Source organism: Haliaeetus leucocephalus, unplaced genomic scaffold (genome assembly GCF_000737465.1).
Source record: "Haliaeetus leucocephalus isolate CR32 unplaced genomic scaffold, Haliaeetus_leucocephalus-4.0 Scaffold906, whole genome shotgun sequence".
Classification (NCBI taxonomy): domain Eukaryota; kingdom Metazoa; phylum Chordata; class Aves; order Accipitriformes; family Accipitridae; genus Haliaeetus; species Haliaeetus leucocephalus.
The window spans coordinates 1,156,580-1,174,660 of record NW_010973342.1 but is presented as its reverse complement, the minus strand read 5'-3'; the positions used below and the strand labels follow the sequence as shown (position 1 = coordinate 1,174,660).

At 40.2% G+C, this 18,081-nt stretch overlaps 1 protein-coding gene across 2 annotated transcripts in view; it reads left to right on the top strand.

Moving 5' to 3' along the window:
• The window catches only part of LOC104841662 (chromosome unknown open reading frame, human C4orf50), a 40,740-nt gene extending 31,535 nt beyond the window's left edge, over positions 1-9,205 (top strand). For both annotated transcript variants that reach the window (XM_010583468.1, XM_010583467.1), the window contains 2 exons: positions 7,476-7,718; positions 8,593-9,205. In XM_010583468.1, coding sequence (XP_010581770.1) covers positions 7,476-7,718; positions 8,593-8,982 — 633 coding nt within the window. In that variant the 3' untranslated portion in view covers positions 8,983-9,205. The remainder of the gene's footprint in view (positions 1-7,475; positions 7,719-8,592) is intronic.
• The last annotated feature ends 8,876 nt before the right edge of the window (positions 9,206-18,081 follow it).

Sequence of the window (18,081 nt, the reverse complement as noted above, 5' to 3'; positions counted from 1 at the left end):
ATTTTTTTGCATTTCAACTCTCATTCTCACTGCAATTCACAACTAAGATTCCAGGGCTATGCCCAGCTTTTACTTACATAAAACTCCTTTGAAAGCTCATTCCTTTCCTTCCCCTCAGATTTTCACTTCTAAATCATTCCTAACATTTGAACGCTTCTAGAGAAAGCCTGGTGGATTGATTTTTTTTTTCTTTTTTCTTTTTTTTTCCTTCTTAAATTAAAGATTTGCAATTGGCTTTATTCATTTCTGGACCCAGTGAGAAATGGAAGCCTATCACAGAATGGCAGCAGACCTGCCTGCTTTGGCTTACGGATGTATTTCCACCGAAAGTTTGCAGTGATGCATGAAGGGCCGATCCAGAGCCCTTTGAAGGGAAAAGGGGTTCTGTATTCAGTTCAATGCCTGGCCTTTTGTAGTTTAGGAAAAAACTTTGTGTCTGGTTCTCCAAAGAAAATATGTTTTAAAATTCTTTTAAGAACTCTTTTTTTGTCATGTCTACATGGAATTACATGTAGACTGGATAGATCTGCCCTAGCTGTGTGCTAGGAAGCTCTGGCTTCAGTGGAGGGCTTATAGGCATCAACAAATTGCTCATGCTTAAAGACAAAAGTGAACTTCAGTTCTTTGCTTATTCAGGACACAATGGATGGTTGGTCATTCCCTTCTGTTTGCTGGAAGTATTTTCTTCCTAATGCTATTCCCAATTAAAATACTAAATCACGAAGACAGTGTGATGCTAAACCAATCATCTTTGGAGCTTCTCTTCAGACTTCACTTTCAGCATTCGAGACTCTGCTTTCAGACATGATAAATCACTGTTGTCCCAATGGCTTTATTTTGCTGATTTGCACTAACTCAAGACTTCAAATCAGTTCAGTTTAGCAGAGCAGCACACATTTTAAGTTTTGTCATTCTTGATTATGTTCACAACCCAGTGTTACATTCAAATGTTTTTGAGTGAGAAATAAAATTTGCTTGAATCATGTACTATCTCATGATTTTGTTCCAGCAGTGTACTTTTCACTGAGGCCAGATATACACTAGAGTAATATGTTTAGAAAAGAAAGTAAATTTTCCTTCTCTTAATATTCTTTTCAAGTCCCTGTAAAGAGGACTAGATTTTGAATGACTTTTCCTCACCATAAAACTGTACACCACGAAGCTCTTTATTTGTAATTTAGTTTAATTGAGTGATTTAGTGCAATTTAGTTTAGTTTTACTTTGCTTTACCATAATAAACATATACAATTGCACAGAAGTGGGTTTATTTAAATTCTTTTTCATCCAGAGAATACACCTATGTCACTGGAGTGAAAGTAAAAATTGTGTGCAGGGTAGTGAAGAAAAACTACCTCTCAGTTTTGAAAAGAATAGCCTTTTGGGGAGCCATAAGGATGACAGTGTGTGTCTAATATGGACTTGGAATTTTTGAAGGCACAAAGAATTTAATTTCTAAGCCTTTGTGATATATTTTCCTTTTAAAAGACCTAAACTGAGAAACCATTGGAGTCCCTTGTAGTGGAGCGATAATAAATTTGGGCAACTGAAATAATTAAACCCTTGTCTTATTTTGTGTTTGGAAAATGAAAAGCATGTGTCTGAAGAGGACACAGCCCAGGGACAAGGGCTGCCTCCAGCGGGTGCATGGGGCACTCGGCACAGTGCCATAGCTGGGATTCACATGCCCAATGTCAGACACAGAATATGTGGCCATTTTTGTCCTTTTGTCATGTCCCATTTTAATCATCTTCTTTTAAACGTTGTTTTTTTTTTTTTTAATTGGAAAGGCCTTGGCCTCATCTTCCTTTTCTTGCTGTTGTAGAATTAATTCATGGACTTTATTAACAGTTATTGTTTTTCTGCCTTTCCCAGTGGAAAGGACACAGGGCAGCATTCATCAACTGATGCTAGACATTCATGTTCACTAAACAGCTAACAAAAAGGACTGGGGCTGGGCTTTGCAACAGCTACTCTACTTGGGTTGGTAATAGTGGGAAGCAAGAGAAAATGCTCCAGATAACTAATAGGAAATGTGAAAGAGGAGGCTCCACTTTCTTCTGAATTTAGGTGTCTACTTGCAGTTTAAGAAACAGGCTTTACCCAGTTTGACTAGCTTGCACATGAAGCTATGTCCATCTGCTTTTGGTATGTTAGAGAACCACAGAGAGGAGCAAGTGAGCTTGGCTTGCCTTTCACATAGGCTCATCCCAGCCAGCGCCGCTGTGCAGTGTTTTGGAGCCTTTTCTCTCTCTTTTGGGATGTGCGTGGGGAAACAGGAGTATGTTCAACTCTTTCCCTCAAATGACTGAGCCAACAGCCTCTGTCCAGATGACTGATGGCTGTAATGGATAATGCTGCTGTACTCATTCACTTCAATTTCTCTCACGCTGGAAGGCTTTGACTTGATGATATATCTTATATATTCTTTCCATAGTGGATCTGAAGCCATTGTGGCTATTTGCCCTCATTTCTCAGGGCTGAGTGGGAATTTGTGCAAGGAATATAGGGATAAATGGTAGTGCTTTTTATTGCTTTTCATGGAGTCATCTTAAACCTTATGGATGGAAGGCTTCAGGCAAAGAATGTGTCCAGTGTACTGAATTATTTGTTTTACAGAGTAAGGAATAAATGTGCAGAACAGTATAGCTTAATCCTCCTTTGTATCAGGGGATTTCGTCTGAGATACTTTTCGGTAGAACAATGCTTTTTCTTTTTTTCTGTTTCTACTCATTTCTTTGCAAGAAACCACTTACTGCTTTCCTGTGAATCATATTTGAAGGAAACAGGCCTGAAATAACATTCTCTGATACTCTCCTTAAATTGATTTGTGCATGGCTGGTGAGATCAGAAGCTTTTCTGACACTGAGGGTGAGATACATTTCATGTTTGATGTCTGTAATTCAGACAATCACATCCATGGTAGTTTATCTATTTCTTTTCACAGTTAGTAGAGAGAAAGAGGTACTTACAATGAGGTATCCTGCCCATTTTACATATCTGCTTTAGATAATGTGGGAAGAATCATATAAGTTGGATTTCATTGGTTGTGAAGGGGGCCAGGAGGAGATATGCTTCGGTCAGATGAGTCGCACCCTCAGAGGGGAGAAAGAATTTAACTTTGGGCTTTCGGTCTTTTGGGGACAATGCTGATCAAGACCAAGGGACCTTTCAAGATAAAGTTTTTTTCAGGAAGAAGCTTCTTTTTCTGACATTACAGAAAATGTGACTTGGATCATTGGAATTCCAAGGGGATGATAGAGAGGAGATGGTGGTTCTTATTTAGTAATTTTTTTAAAGAAGGGTAAAATCCATTGCTGAAGGATATGTTATTTTTGACCTTCAGAAAGATTGATAAAAATACTGTGTCATGGTTAAACCCCAGCCAGCAACTAAGCACCATGGAGAAGCTCACTCCCTCCTCCCCCCTCCCAGTGGGATAGGGAGGAAAATCAGAAAAAAAAAAGTAAAACTCATGAGTTGAGATAAGAACAGTTTAATAACTAAAACAAAATAAAGTATAATAAAAGCAATAATAATAATAATAAAATATAATAACATTAATAATAATTGCAATGAAAAGGAATATAACAAAGAGAGAAATTAGACCCCAGAATAGACAAGTGATGCACAATGCAATTGCTCACTGTCTGCTGACCGATGCCTGAGCAGCGATCCGCCCCTCCCAGCCAGCTCCCCCCAGTTTATATACTGAGCATGACGGTCTATGGTATGGAATATGCCTTTGGCTAGCTCAGATCAGCTGTCCTGGCCGTGCTCCCTCCCAGCTTCTTGTGCACCTTCTTGCTGGCAGAGCATGGGAAACTGAAAAATCCTTAACTTAGGATAAGCACTACTTAGCAACAATTAAAACTTCAGCGTGTTATCAACATTATTCTCACACTAAATCCAAAAAACGCTGTACCAGCTACTCGGAGGAAAATTAACTCTATCCCAGCCAAAACCAGCACAACTGAAGGGTATAAAATACAGATTAAAAATAGTTAAGGGCAGCTTGACCTTTCCAGTGAAATAACTGATAAAGCTGTTCAATAATTATGTAAATAGCTGTTTGTGCAGAAGGTATCTCAAGAATTTGTGATGGCTGAGGAGATGGTACATAGTCAAGGTTAGTGTCATTTTAAAGTAAAATTGGGTTTGATTGACAAAGATTTAGATCCTTTTCCTGACTGCGTACATGACACAGACATTTTAGCAGGTTTTTTTGCTCTAATTCATGGGCAACAGCGTGCATTTGTCTAGAACAGAAAATGCGAGTAACAGCCATGATTAAAAAAAGAAAAGCTTTAAAACATAACCTTCCTTTATTTACTGATATATTTTAGAATTTAGATTAAGATAAAATGTGCAATTAAAAATATCCAGATGAATTAAAACATTTTATTCTTATCTCTGACACCACTGTCTTTTTAGTTTTGTAATGTTGGGGGAAAGTGATGGGTTTTATTTTTAATGTCAATCCTTTCTAGAACTTGGCATTATGCAAGTTTACACTTCTTTTAAGTTTGGTGGAATATCACAGTATTTTCATTTCTTCCTAGGTGGAGTAGTTTGTGGAAACTTGAGAGGAAAGCAAAAACCATCAAAGAAAAATAGAATCAACATTGTAAAAAAACCCAACAAAACCCCAAACAAACTTAATGTCTGGGCATTTAGACAAAATGCAGAATTTTTGCTTAGATACATCTGTAGTGCTATAGAAGATATGATCTTTAGTGTTTCACAGAGTCTTATGAAACACTGAAGATGAGCCTTTTTGAGAGAATCATACCAACTTTCAAATACAGCGCAGACCATATGGTGAAAACTTCGTCAGTGTAGTAGCAGCTTCACTCATCAGGGTTTGCTTTAACCCACCTTTCTAATGAGTTTCACTACTTTGTCTGCAGCAGAATTTGGTAATCCCAAGAGGCAAAAGAGTTTGTGCATTGAACAGTTGAAGGAAAGGAAAGGAAGGACCCTGCAAGGAGGTTATTTTTCTAGAAATGAAATGTGCCAGTGTCACAGCTTTGCCTTGGTGCTGTGTTTTTTCCTGGTATGAGCCAGCTCTCCTGCCTACGAGGGTGACAGTGATTTGCCTTTGCATGGGTCATTGCGCTCCAGAACTTGTTCTGCTCCTGCTGACTCTCATCTATCACTAGGGATGCCTCTAACTGTGCTTCCTGTAGTGAGGAAACTCTCATCAAATAATTTTAGATCCAGTCTCTTCATGCCTCAAAACATTTCAGGGCTGCCCTTTGTAACCCCTCCATCGCTTTCAGCCAGCCAGCATTTTTTGTGAGTGCTGGGGAGACATACTGCACTCATAACCTTGGTTAGAAACCAAGGACTTCTGAAGCTGCCTTTGGCTTCTGTGTTTATAGGGGAACATCCAAATGTACGCCTTTCACTTTCCAACTGATCTATGCCTGTGATGCTAGGATATGATGGGGTATTTGTGCCGCCCTACCTAAATAAATGCTGTGTCCAGATAGTGTCACAGACTCCCTCTGTAATCAGAGTAGAGAAAGTTAGTCTTTTAGGGAAGAGCAGCAATCTAAATTATGTGCCCAAAGTTGGTCAATATGACTGGTCCTTCAGTTCCTGGATGTCACCGTCTTGTTCCCTGGCCTGTTGTTCAGCCTAAAGTAAATGACCCAGGTGGTAGCTCCTCCTGGGGAGTGTCTCAGCGGGCCAAACACACTTGTGTTTGGCACTTTAACGGGACCAATGGCCAGAATTCGGCAGCATTGGTTCCCTCCTCTCATGGTGGGGAACCAAGAACAGAAGGTGAAATGGGATCAAAGGCAGGGTTCATTGCTTGTGTTTACCACTCATGTTTTCTTATGGGGTGTATCCTGGGGAAGGGTCTGTCCTGCAGCACAGCGGGTCTAGAGATGGACAGGCACAGCCCGGCCTCCTGCCCTTCGAGTGGAATACCAGTGTGTTGGTGTACTTAAGAATCATAAGGCACATGCTTCAGGGAGCCCATGAGCTTTGAGGGTCACTTTGCAAACAGGAGATGAGAGCAATGAGCTTTTTCACGTCTGGCTAGCTTGTACACATCAACAGCTGGGATTCAGTGTCACTTCAAAAGCTATGGGACAGTACAGCACCCCTGATACCCACGTGCTTTAACCCTGGCATCAGAGCTGCTCCTGAACTGCTTGCAAGCAGCATGTTTCTCAGAAAGCACCACAGTGATCACTCCTGCAAGACGGTGAAACTTCTCTTGGCAATGGCAACAGCTTACACACCGTATATTCTTCTTCATGCCATAATATAATTAAATTTTAATGCATGAGCTTGCCAATAAACACTTATCATTTCGGGGGGACACTCCAGAGCAAACTTACACCACTATGGCATTTCAGAATCCTTTGATTTTGGGGTTTTTTTTAATGGACACAAGTGATGTAGCTAACACTCATTAAAGATGTACAGACCAAACCCAATATATTATTTTAAGTAAAATGTGTTTTATATTAAGTAACCATTCCTGACCTCGCATATTTATAGTATTTGCATTTCTGGAGCTTTTGCAAGAGGGCTAATGGCAATGAGGTGATAACTTGTAATCAGATGTATTAATTCTGGAAATAAATAAATAACTCTTCTTAAAACCCCAAAGGCTGAAACTGTCATTAACAATCTTAAATTTGTTTTTCTCTGCAATTGCAAGAAAAAATGTAACATTGATCCCGTAGCTTTAATAAATTTGTATTTGGATGATACAATGCTACTGCTCTGTGATAGTCATTGATGTTCAGGGAGATCTTTTCCTGCTTGCAACTGTTATGAAAAGGTGCATAATTAAACAACTGCCGTTTCTCTCTAAATTTGGCTTCAGTTCAGTGAAGGTATTCAAGAAAGATAATGTTTGTTGTGGTGTTAAAGTTGATGTGGAGGTGAAATAAGATCAACTGAATTAATATTATTTTGATTCACAATAGGAGGGTCTGCATAAGAGTTCATGCAGTTGAACTAATACACTTTTGAAGTCCATTCAGCTTAACTTTCTTGAGCATTCGTAGGTAGACAAACCTGAATTTGTTGTGTAGTGTGGAGTGAGAGAATATGTGTATGAAAGAATCATGTTGGAAATTTTGAGATTCTTCAAGAAGAGACCTAACATAAGTAATTTTTAAAAATGGTATTTTTTTCTACTTTTTATCCAGGTTTTCTTAATATCCAGATGCAAATTTTGGCTGTAGTTAAAGCTTGAGATTTTTTTTGTTTCAGGAAAGAGTTGATGAATACAGGATTCTTTTTTAGCCAGATGCAGGAATACTTCACATTTAAAATAACTGGTATATTATCTTTTTTTTTTATTTTGGTGAACGTAGTTTATTTATATTTAATTTCTGTGAACATTTATCATAATGAATTCATCCAAGTGAATTCCACTAATCCAAAATAAACAGCACAGGAAAACTTGATCTAGCTTGAATGTCTTAAAATGGTATTTTCTCTTGCAGATGCTGCCTTCTTCCACAGATATTTCACAGGCCAATGGACAGCCAGAGGATCATGAGATATATGTCAAAGTGAATGGGATGACTGGGTCAATACCTGCAAACTCTCAGCAAAAGGTGGATAGCATCCACAGTTCTCGCATCACTCCAAATGTGTTTGCTGGTTCTCCTGTAAAATTAATAAGCCCGGAGAGGATCATAGCCTTGCATCGAGAACTAAGACAAAACCATCGTAAAAATCGCCAGGTCAGTAAAAATTTTCTCGGTTTTAGTTTAGTGATCTATTATTCTTGGCAGTCATTTTATAGATCACATAGATATTTGAATGATTGCTTCCAGAGATGCACAGTTGATTGTTAGTTTAAACAAGCTGAGGATAATAAATGCTTAATGTTCTTCATTATGCATTTTCTTCCCAATGGTTTAGGAATGGCTTTTGAGGCTTGTAAAAATAATTAAAAGATTTTGTTTTCATTATGGTGTACTCTCTGGTAAGACCATCTTTGAAAATTGTTGGATGTTTAAAAAAAAAAGTTGTTATGTTGATCTTGTCCTACCTTTTTTTCCTCCAATTTTTTTTTTTTTTTTTTTTTTTGTGATCCAATTATTCCTGTGCCCTGAAGCTCTTTATAGTAATTTCCATTAACTGCAGGAATCCTGTTAAGAACAGAGCTGATCAATTGCAATTGCATTTGTGACAGTCTGCTGCTAAACTAAACACGCAGGAGATTTCGCCCTCTCTGAGACAACGTAACCTCTCCATAATTGTATGGAAACAAAATTCAAGTGTGCAATTACTGGAGCCAGTTAGCTAAAGTAGTGACAAATATTACTCTACTGAATTTCCTTTATAATCTTGGATTAAAATAAGTGTAATAAAACAATTTAAAGCATAGTTCCTGCTTTTGGCATTAATAGATGAAAAAAATCATGCAAGATACTGAAATCTCCTTTTAGTTAAGAAATTTATTATACAATGAAATGGTGACTCAGAATTCTGACAACATGTTGTTTAGTCCAGGGGATATATGTGACAGTTCAAATGCAGTTTCCCGGTCATTTTCTCTATCACACACTGGGACATCCAAGGTTCTGTTTTCTTCTCTTCTTTCCTCCTCAGATACCTTCAGTTGTCTCCTCCAACTCAAATCCAAAGGCTGACTGCAACCGGCCGATGATCCACGAGGAAGCCCCTTGGCCTCTGCTGTCAAGGATGAAGGATGCAGCGGTGCCTCCGGAGCACAGTGCTTTCTGGGCCACGAAGGGGAGGGATCGGTTGTCGAAATGTGATGATGTATTTTGGGGTCAAATAGGAAATCAGCATGCAGGTGCTATTCCCCAGGGAATGAAACAGAAAAATGCCATTATGAATAAGGCATGGCTCTCTAGAGAAAAAACAGATGGCTCAACCTCAGCTACCACAGCAAAAAGCCATTTGTCAGACGTGTTGTCAGCAAGTAATAAAGGTCGAAATCCTGTGGGGAGAAATCAGCTGCACGGGAAAGAATAAAACCTGCAAAAATAAAACAAGGTAAAGCATCTGAGCAATGTGATTTTCCCATCGTTACAAAAGTACTAATAATTTTTTAAAACAAAGGTATTTTACTAGTTAGCATGGCCTAGCAACTAGTTTGAGTTGACTGGAAAATTTACATGAAAAAGAGCTGTAATACTTTTTGTGATCAAAATTTCTTAGAACATTTGAGGTCACTGAAACCTATGGATTTTTCAGTAGCCGGGCTGCCTCCCCATATTTTTTTTTTCACAATTTGTTTATGATTTGCTTTTCTTTTAACTGAGACTGTGAAACAATCTGTTAAATCACTTTTATGTATAACCCATTTCTTCAGTGTGCAGCGGCAAGTTCTGAATGAATGTCTGCCTTGCATGACTGTTTCCTCTGGAACTTAAGTAAATGTGGTGTCATGGACTTCCTAGAAACCCATTTTACAGAAATTGGGGGTACTTTTGCTGTTAGTGTTTCTTTAGTGTCCTGGGATTATTTTTTTTTTAGCTCTATCATTTTTTTTAATAAGTTGACCTACAGCAGGATACTCAATGTATTCCTGCAGGTGGTATTATCTGTAAAATAGCGTCTTTCAACTGTTACTTTTAAGTAACAAATTGCAGCTTAATTTGAGTAGTTTTACTCGACGACCACTTGGGCATCATCAGTACAGTAAGATCTGCATTCAAGGGATGGATGATTCAGATGTCACCCTGTGCTGCCAAACCCCTACACCTACAACAGGGAGAAGTGGATGCGGTGCCAGGCCACCTGCGCTAGCACAGCTGTGACAGTGCTTCCTCGTAGTCTGGCTCAGAAATAGTTGTGGTCTGGGCTGCATGAACCATTGATGGATCCTGGTTATGGGAGGGAGAAGGGAAAAGTGTGTCTGTGCAGGTGCACGTGTGCACTAATGCCGATTGACTCTGGACAGTTTAACTGAGCGTGGTTGTGAATTCCCCAAAACGCTGATTTGTATGGGCATCCCACCAGAGTTAATACTTTTGGAAAACCTCCATTATTCACATCTCCCAGCTATCTTTATTTGTAATCACTTTTATTAGAAAAAGGGCATTTTTAACACACAGTAATACGTGGCACTGTTCCTGTGCTTTTCCTCTGCCTCCACTGATTACCCCAGTTGGTTCACAGTATGTACTACTTTGTTTGACTGGTTTTGAAGAAATATTAATGCACACACTCACACTTTATTGTGGGAAAAAAAATCTTCATTTGCTCGGTAAGACAGCAGTGCAATTGCTTACAGCAGTAACTGAATTGGTCTTTGTCCAACATATCTTTAGAAAATACACACCAGATGCCAAGGGAAATAGCCTCTGGAAGAGATGTCTTGGAGCGCTGTCTAAGCAGAGGAGGCACCAGTGAGGTTCCAAAATCTGGGCTTCTGCTTTGATGTGTCTTTCTCTTCTTCCTAATGCCTGGCTACCACTTCTGAAGACAGATCTACCTGATATCCAGCCACCAGCTGCCTTGTCAAATGTTAAGATATTTTGATGTGCAAAACAACATGTAAATATTTAACATGGTAACATTTATATTGCTAAAATTATGCTTTAAGTATTAACACTTGTGAGAACTTTTTTGGAGCTTTATCTTGCTGACAGTAAAATACAGGGCCTGGTAGTTCAGGCTGGAGATCAGATTGTAATGCATGAAGTGTGCTAATAATAAGGGTATTAATAATAATACCCTGTGATAGTAAGATAATAAGTCTTTGTTATCCTAGCGTATCTATCTACTTTGTGATTGGGACCATAGTAACTTACCAAGAAATTAAGCCTTCCTCAGTCCAGTCCCTTTCTATCAAAGACCGGTGTGGTTTATTTTAAACTATCAAGCTTCATTTTAAGCTAATTAGGTTATTTGGCCCCATTCTTCCTCTTGCTGGAATTAATAATTTTCTGAATAAGGGTTGCAGACACACACAAGGTGTAGATGGGGGAGCAGACACTTGCAAGCATAGTACCTGCATTGAAGTACTGTAATGCAAAATGGACTCAAGCAATTCCTCAGGCAAATGGATTCTGTGCTGGCACTTTGTACCCTTGCTTCACAAGTCACAGATTTCAGTTAATATCTTGTAGCCCCTTGTGTTTTTAATTTTTTTAAGACATCCGTTTTTCCTGCTACAAAGCCTTGTTTAAATATGTGCAGATATCATAGTTATTATTTGGCCAGCTGTTTCAGCTGCTTTTCATTTCTCTTAAGTAAAAATGCAAGATTTTAGACACTACAGTGGAGGAATACTAACAAATTAACAGCAATCCATTTGGAGTGTTGCGTGCAACAGCCTTAGAAAAGGTGGGCCAGCTAAAGGTTTTCTTTTTTGAACCTCTGTCCCACTCCATTTTTTTCCACTACTGAATAGGCAAATGAGAAGTGATAGTCAGATTATGCCAAATAATTATGCACTAATTGATGTACAAGGAGATTAGATGATGCATTGCACCATCAGACAAGGTCCCTCAAATTCCTTAAACACAGTCATTTATAGAAACCAGCTCCAAGATGTACAGTGGCAGGCCAGATGGTTTGTATATTGGTGTCCTGCCAAGCTGAGGTCCTTTGGGAGTCTGATCTTGCTCAGTGACTCATTCAGAATAATTAATATTGCCCCTTATTCTGTAAATGATTTGGTATTTTTTGAAATTGAGAGTGATCAGTAGCAATGTGCTTACAGAAAACATCTGAACAGTTGACTTGTGTTGAATCACCTGTGGTCTGCTTCTTATCATCCATGGACCCTCCCGAGTCAAATGACATCGTCTGTACTTGACTGGATGATCAGGACACTGGGAGGGACGCTGGACGACAATGTGCTTCCTACCAGCAGACACTCACTGAGCCTGCTTCCCATTCAGACTCTTCCACTTACAAATACCTTGTTTGAAACAGCACAGAAAACGATTTGCTAGGATCAATAGTTCACATCAAATGGGTGTTTACTAACATATTCAGGTAATATTTGCCCAATTCTTTTTTTTTCTAGACTTGAACTCCCCAGTACTAAAGTCAAAATATCTCATTTTAGCAGCAGTCATCTCTTTTCTCTCTAGTTTTAACAGAAGTATTACTTAGAAATAGAATATAAATGCAATACGTGGAAGTAGTAACCTGAAACGGTGCATACTGCTTTTTAAAGGCCATGTGAAAGATAAACTTAAAAAGGAAACTTATGGTGTACCTGAGGCTACAAATGCACTGTAGCCCCTTTGGGGGACAAATTGGAATCTGAAAATCAAAAACCACTGGAAGGAATAGCCATTCTTCTATGCCAGGTGTAAATAGAAAAGAAAAAAAAATCCATCACTTTCTTCCAACACTGAACAAGCAGGTTTATGTAGTCAAAGAAAACTAATAATTCTCCTGCACTGGTGCTTTACCTGTTCTGCTCTTCTCGGGTAGGAGAGGTCATAAACATAAAATGTAATGCCAGTTTTTATGTTCAGATGAAAAGAAACAGAACACCTGCAATGACAGATCATGCATATTTTAAGAAAGTTCTCTTTAGTCAATGCAATTCTTGTATTAGACTACTCCTTCTATTCCTCTTATTTTTCAGGAAAATAGCATTCATAATATTTAAAAAAATAATAAGTTGCCCTGTATTTTGTCTACACTTACCTGTGCATGCAGTCTCACTTAACTACCAATAATTCATTATGCCAGTTCAAAAGATAAGGTCAGCTGCCAGTTACATTTAACAATGTCTAAACCAGATATGGTTTAGACAGAATCAGTGGAAGGAACATGGCCTGCATCCCTCTTTGAGAACTGGTCTGCTAGAGAAGGCCTGGAAGGCACTGGAAACTATGGATGACAAAAAAAGTCTTTAAAGTAAATGATGCCAGTCTCCACTCTAGGTTCTCCCGGAGATTAAACATTTGTAGGAAATGCAGAGGGATTACTTTGGAAGCCTGCCACTCCCCATCTATTGCTTATCTTGTGCTATGACGAGCTTTTGTGCCGGTAGGAGATTTGGGGATCAGATCTGATGCTCAGCCCGTGGTAACTCAGTTCCATGCTCAGGACTGATTATTTGTATGAGTCAGAACAAAACCAAGTTGCCCATGATTAAATTTTCTGTAGTCCTTAATAAGTCCTGATTACATTTTTTGGGTAGCAATTCTGATTTGCAAAAGCACTAACTTAGTAAGTGGGATCAGGCCAATGGTGGACATTTGCCCTATAGCAGTTTAGCTCCCCATTGTCTCTTTTGCTGCTGAAAAAGGGGAAGAAAAAAGATCAGTGGTTGTGTAACATATTCTCAGTACATTTTTGTCTTGGTTTTATATGCATAAACTATTGAACTTTTACTGGGTAGGAGTTAGGCACCACTGGGAAAAATATCAAGCTCCCACAGTGGAAGCGAGACTGACTTGCACCCTTGTTAAAGATCTCTTGAACTGTAGCCACTGTCATATTTGATGCAATATAACATATCTGCCTTTGGAAAGCTTAATGTAGTGTGGCAAGTTCTTGAGAAAAAAAGTTATGACTTGTGAAGTAAGCAGCTCTTAAAAAGGAGAGAAAAAAATAAAAAGGAAGAAAAGAGCTAGAGGATCTTGTTACAGATGATGGGTCAGGTTCATCAGGGTGCCACAGCAGCTCGGTTTCAGTCTGGTGATCCCGAGCAGCTGTAAGCCTGGTTTCTCAGGCACTGAAACTGTGTTTATGTTCAAGCCATTAGCGAATCAGGTCAAATATCTAAGGGTGGAGAGTTCTTTTTTTGGTGGGTTACTGGGAACATTTTATCAACAATTACTCAGAAATTAAGATGTTATCTGTTCTGCCTAGTCACTGCATTTTTGGTCACGGTGTGAGAACGTGAAGCAGAGTAAAGGGGAATTTCAGTAAAGGATTCCTTGAGTTCGCTTGAGTTGGACTTGTATTAATTGTATTTGGACAAGAGTGAGAAGCTTTGCAGTGCCGTGGCCTCAGCATATGGCTGTCTGGCAAAGCCTTCTTTAAGTGGGAAGCTCCTGGAGCACATTGTCGATTTTTGTAACGCGGCTCTGAGGCCAAAAGTCACGAGCGATTCTTTCTCACCCTTAGTGAAAGCCGCAGCTAGGAAAGGAGGACATGGCCGGCTCTTACTGCCCTCCCTTGCCCCCACCATCTGCTGGGTGCTGCCTCTCTGCTTTCCCATCTGTGGGCTGGGGACTGTCTCTCAGCAGCCACATCTTTGTTTCCAGCTGGCTGCAGACAGTCCCTTCTGGTGAATGGGCTTTAAAATCTAAGGGTGAGGCTGCCTAGCCGGAGGGTACGGATGGTTTGTGCCTGTTTGCGCAGGGAGCTTTGCTTGGGGGGCACAAGGCTGTTCTTGTCTCTCAGGGGGGCTGATTTGTGGGGGAAACTGCACTCCATCACGTAGCTGCTGTGTGGAGAGCGGGGGGGGCTGGGGGCTGCTCATCTCTGCCACCCTTACAATTTTGCATGCCTTTTCTGTGCTGGATGTGATCCCCAAGATGGTGTGGCTTCTGAATGGACAGTTAATTAGAGACCTTTTGTGGATGATGGATCTTTTGCAAATGGCGGTTTATGGATGAGCAGGCAGGTTGTCTGATGTACATGAGCTGGGCAGAAATAAGTAACAAATCGACTTTATATGGCTCCTATATGATCTGGATACCTCATCATTTTGCAAGGCAGAAATACTCTGTGTGTACCCTATAGCTGGTGAACGGAAGCGTAGAGAAGCCAAGGTCCAACTAAAGAGCTTTAATTAAAAGCACACGGAACATTATCAACAGTAAATTAAGACATTGTCTCATGGAGGACAATTCCTAAGTCTGAGCTGCAAGGTAGAGGTCTTAGCCATCATAAAAAAAATACATGACTGCAGAGGTTTTCATCCCCTAAGTTACCTCTCGTAGCTCATCATGGCCCCATTGCCTCCTGTCCACAAATAGAAATTGCCGTCTCCTCAAACCTGTCAGTGTGGCTGCTCAAGTGATAAATCCCTGAAATCATTTCTGTCAAAATGAACCTGCTAAAGAGCAGATGACCACAGAAGGAGCTCTGCAAAAAGTTCTGGCGGTGTGTGGCAGGTGGGTGGCCCTGAGTGAGTGTTTGTTGTGGTTTAACGCCAGCCGGCAACTAAGCATCACACAGCCACTTGCTCACTCCCTTCCTGCAGTGGGGTGGAAGAGGCAATCAGGAGAGTAAAAGTGAGAAAACTTGTGGGTTGAGATAAAGACAGTTTAATAGGACAGCAAAGGAAGAGAAAATAATAATAATAATAATAATAATAATAATAATAAAAGAATATACAAAACAAGGGATGCACAACCCAATTGCTTACCATCTGCTGACTGATGCCCAGCCCATCCCTGAGCAGCGATCGCTGCCCCCAGCCAACTCCCTCCCAGTTCCTATACTGGACATGACGTCACATGGTATGGAATACCCCTTTGGCCAGTTTGGGTCAGGTGCCGTGGCTCTGTCCTGTGCCAACTTCTTGTGCCCCTCCAGCCTTCTCACTGGCTGGGCATGAGAAGCTGAAAAATCCTTGACTTAATGTAAGCACTACTTAGCAACAATTAAAACATCAGTGTGTTACCAACATTATTCTCATACTAAATCCAAAACATGACACTATCCCAGCTACTAGGAAGAAAATTAACTCTAACCCGGCCAAAACCAGGACAGTGTTGGAGAGGGTATTGGGGATAAATAACCTCTTTAGGTATTTGAAACCTAAGAAACAAAGCTGCAACTGGTGTAGTATCCCAGTGTGTTAGGTGGTCTGAATTAGGTTCAGAACAGAAAGTACATTGTGTGATGATGCTTAGGAGAGCCAGAAAAAATCACTGCTTGTTATATCTGACGTCTGCATCTTTCCGAGAACAGCACATTCCTGTAGTCCCCCTTTTAGACGTCTCTGTAAGACTGGGATTTGCACTGACTTTTGCATGTGGACAGACAATTGACTCAACATTTCCTGGCTCTTCTTGAGTGACACGACATCTTTACCAGGCTACAGAGTTAAGCTCTTTATTGCTTACAGCTCAGCCAACACTGCAGACCTTTACAGCAGTGACTGTCAGATGTCTGTCTCCCAGGCAGGGAATTTGTTATCATGTGTTTAGGAACTAAGCTTAATTCATGCTCTAGGGAGTGAGATTCTTTGGAACATGTATAAGTCTGAGTTAGTCTCCTGGGGTCCCTGACAGCCATGAAGAGAAATCAGCACTTGATCTAGAGGACAGGATTCATCTCATCGTAATGTAGGCCTAAAATAGGCAAGATGATCTGCACTCTAGAGGTGCCTTTTCAACTCACTGACTATAAAGATGAGTGGAGTGGGACTGCCTCAGATGTCAAGTCTACACTGCAGAAGACAGAGAAGGTGATTCTCACCCAGATTAGTTTAGTAGTAAATGTGACCAAGGCCATACAGGACCTGGTTGTGGTGATCTGGTAGTGCCTAGCAGGACAAAGACTTGAAATCTTCCTCCTGTGTCCTAGATGACTGCTCTGAACACTGGACTAGCCTTCTCGTAGGAGATAACGGGCATTAACACTTGGGAACCTCTCTTTTGTGTTGTTCTAGCTCTTTCTTGAAAGTTCTGCCTGAAGACATTTCCTTAACTATTTAGTTTTGTCTTAATTTATAGTCACCAACTCTGTTGGATTCACTGTAAGACGTTTAGGTACCAGTTCATAAATACATTAAATAGGAAATAAAATGTGTGTGTAGATCTGAAGCCTTGTTGACCTGACAAATTCTCCTGAGGCCTGGGAGATCAGAGACAGCATTCATCAAATGAGGCATTGAGCATATGCTGGGTCTAGTCCTAACACTCTGGAGCTTTTGCATAAAAATAAGCTGGATTCACTGTTCTTTATCTGTGAACTGTGCGCTCCTCTTCAGTTGTGCCTGCTTCCCTTTGAATAGTGTAAAATAGGACAATGCAGAAGAGGGCAACAACTTATAAAACAGTGTTTTCAAACACATGGATTCAGCCTGAGCTGTGGAGAGTTTTCTTCAGTGGATTAGTACCTGCAGTGCTGCCATTCTCATGGGAAATCACGTAAGCACATGTATTTCCTTTAGAGGGCTTCTGACCTCTTTTGTGTTCTTCTTAATTTCTGTGTCCTAAGTAAGGTGATATTAAAACAAATCCTTGTTGGTATGCTTCCTTGGGAGCTTTACAGAGTGTAAAGGTGGGAAGTAGTTTCTGCTGCTCCTCAATTAAAAGCAATCGCTCAAATTCCTGCAAGTCTCCGGAAGATGATGTGTCTGCTAAGAATGAGTGCTGCCCTTTGCACTGGCAAACCGGATGCTGGGGAGAGAATAATGTGGTTGTCAAGACACATCTTTCAGTTTAATAAACCATTTTGAGAAGAAGGCTCTGCCTCAGTTTAATAATAGTCCTTGAAGTAAAAATTCTAAACTCTATCATGAAAATAAACACTCCCTTTCTATTTTGAAATAAACCTACATTCTTCTGCAGTACTGGGGTACATTGTAAATTAAGCCTTTTATAGACAAATGGGATATGAATAAGACAATTGCCTTAGCAGTATTATTAGGAGTAATAACTTCTGTTGTGGATAAGTCTGACCCTTTTTGAATGTAAAAACATTCATATTTTATTTCCTAGCCTACCTTTTCCCTCAGAAGAGGTTGTCTTGTCTGTAAGACTTATTTGAAATGTCATGATATATGTCCTACTGTGAATTACCACTTTTGAGCTCTCAGTTGAACAGAGGTCGTAGCAATATATTTGTTTTGTGCATCTCAACTGGATACTCTGGAAGCTTAACATCAGGGGCTCCTTCCTGCTCCAGAATGATTATTTTGGGACTGATTACCAAGTAACCGTGTTGTACAAAATGTCTGATTCTGCTTGCCAATCTCCTCATTGATTATCAGTAGAAGGAACTGCATTTCAATCTGTGTGCTTTACATTGGGACCCATGCTTAGGGGGTCTCGCCTCCCTTCTGTCCCTTGGCGGAGAGTTTATACTGCTCCCACAGTCCGTGCGCCCAGTGTGTCTTCCCTTGGCAGCAAAGTCGTTACATCCCCAGCCATCACAAAGCTGACACCCATCCATCGACACTCAACACAATAA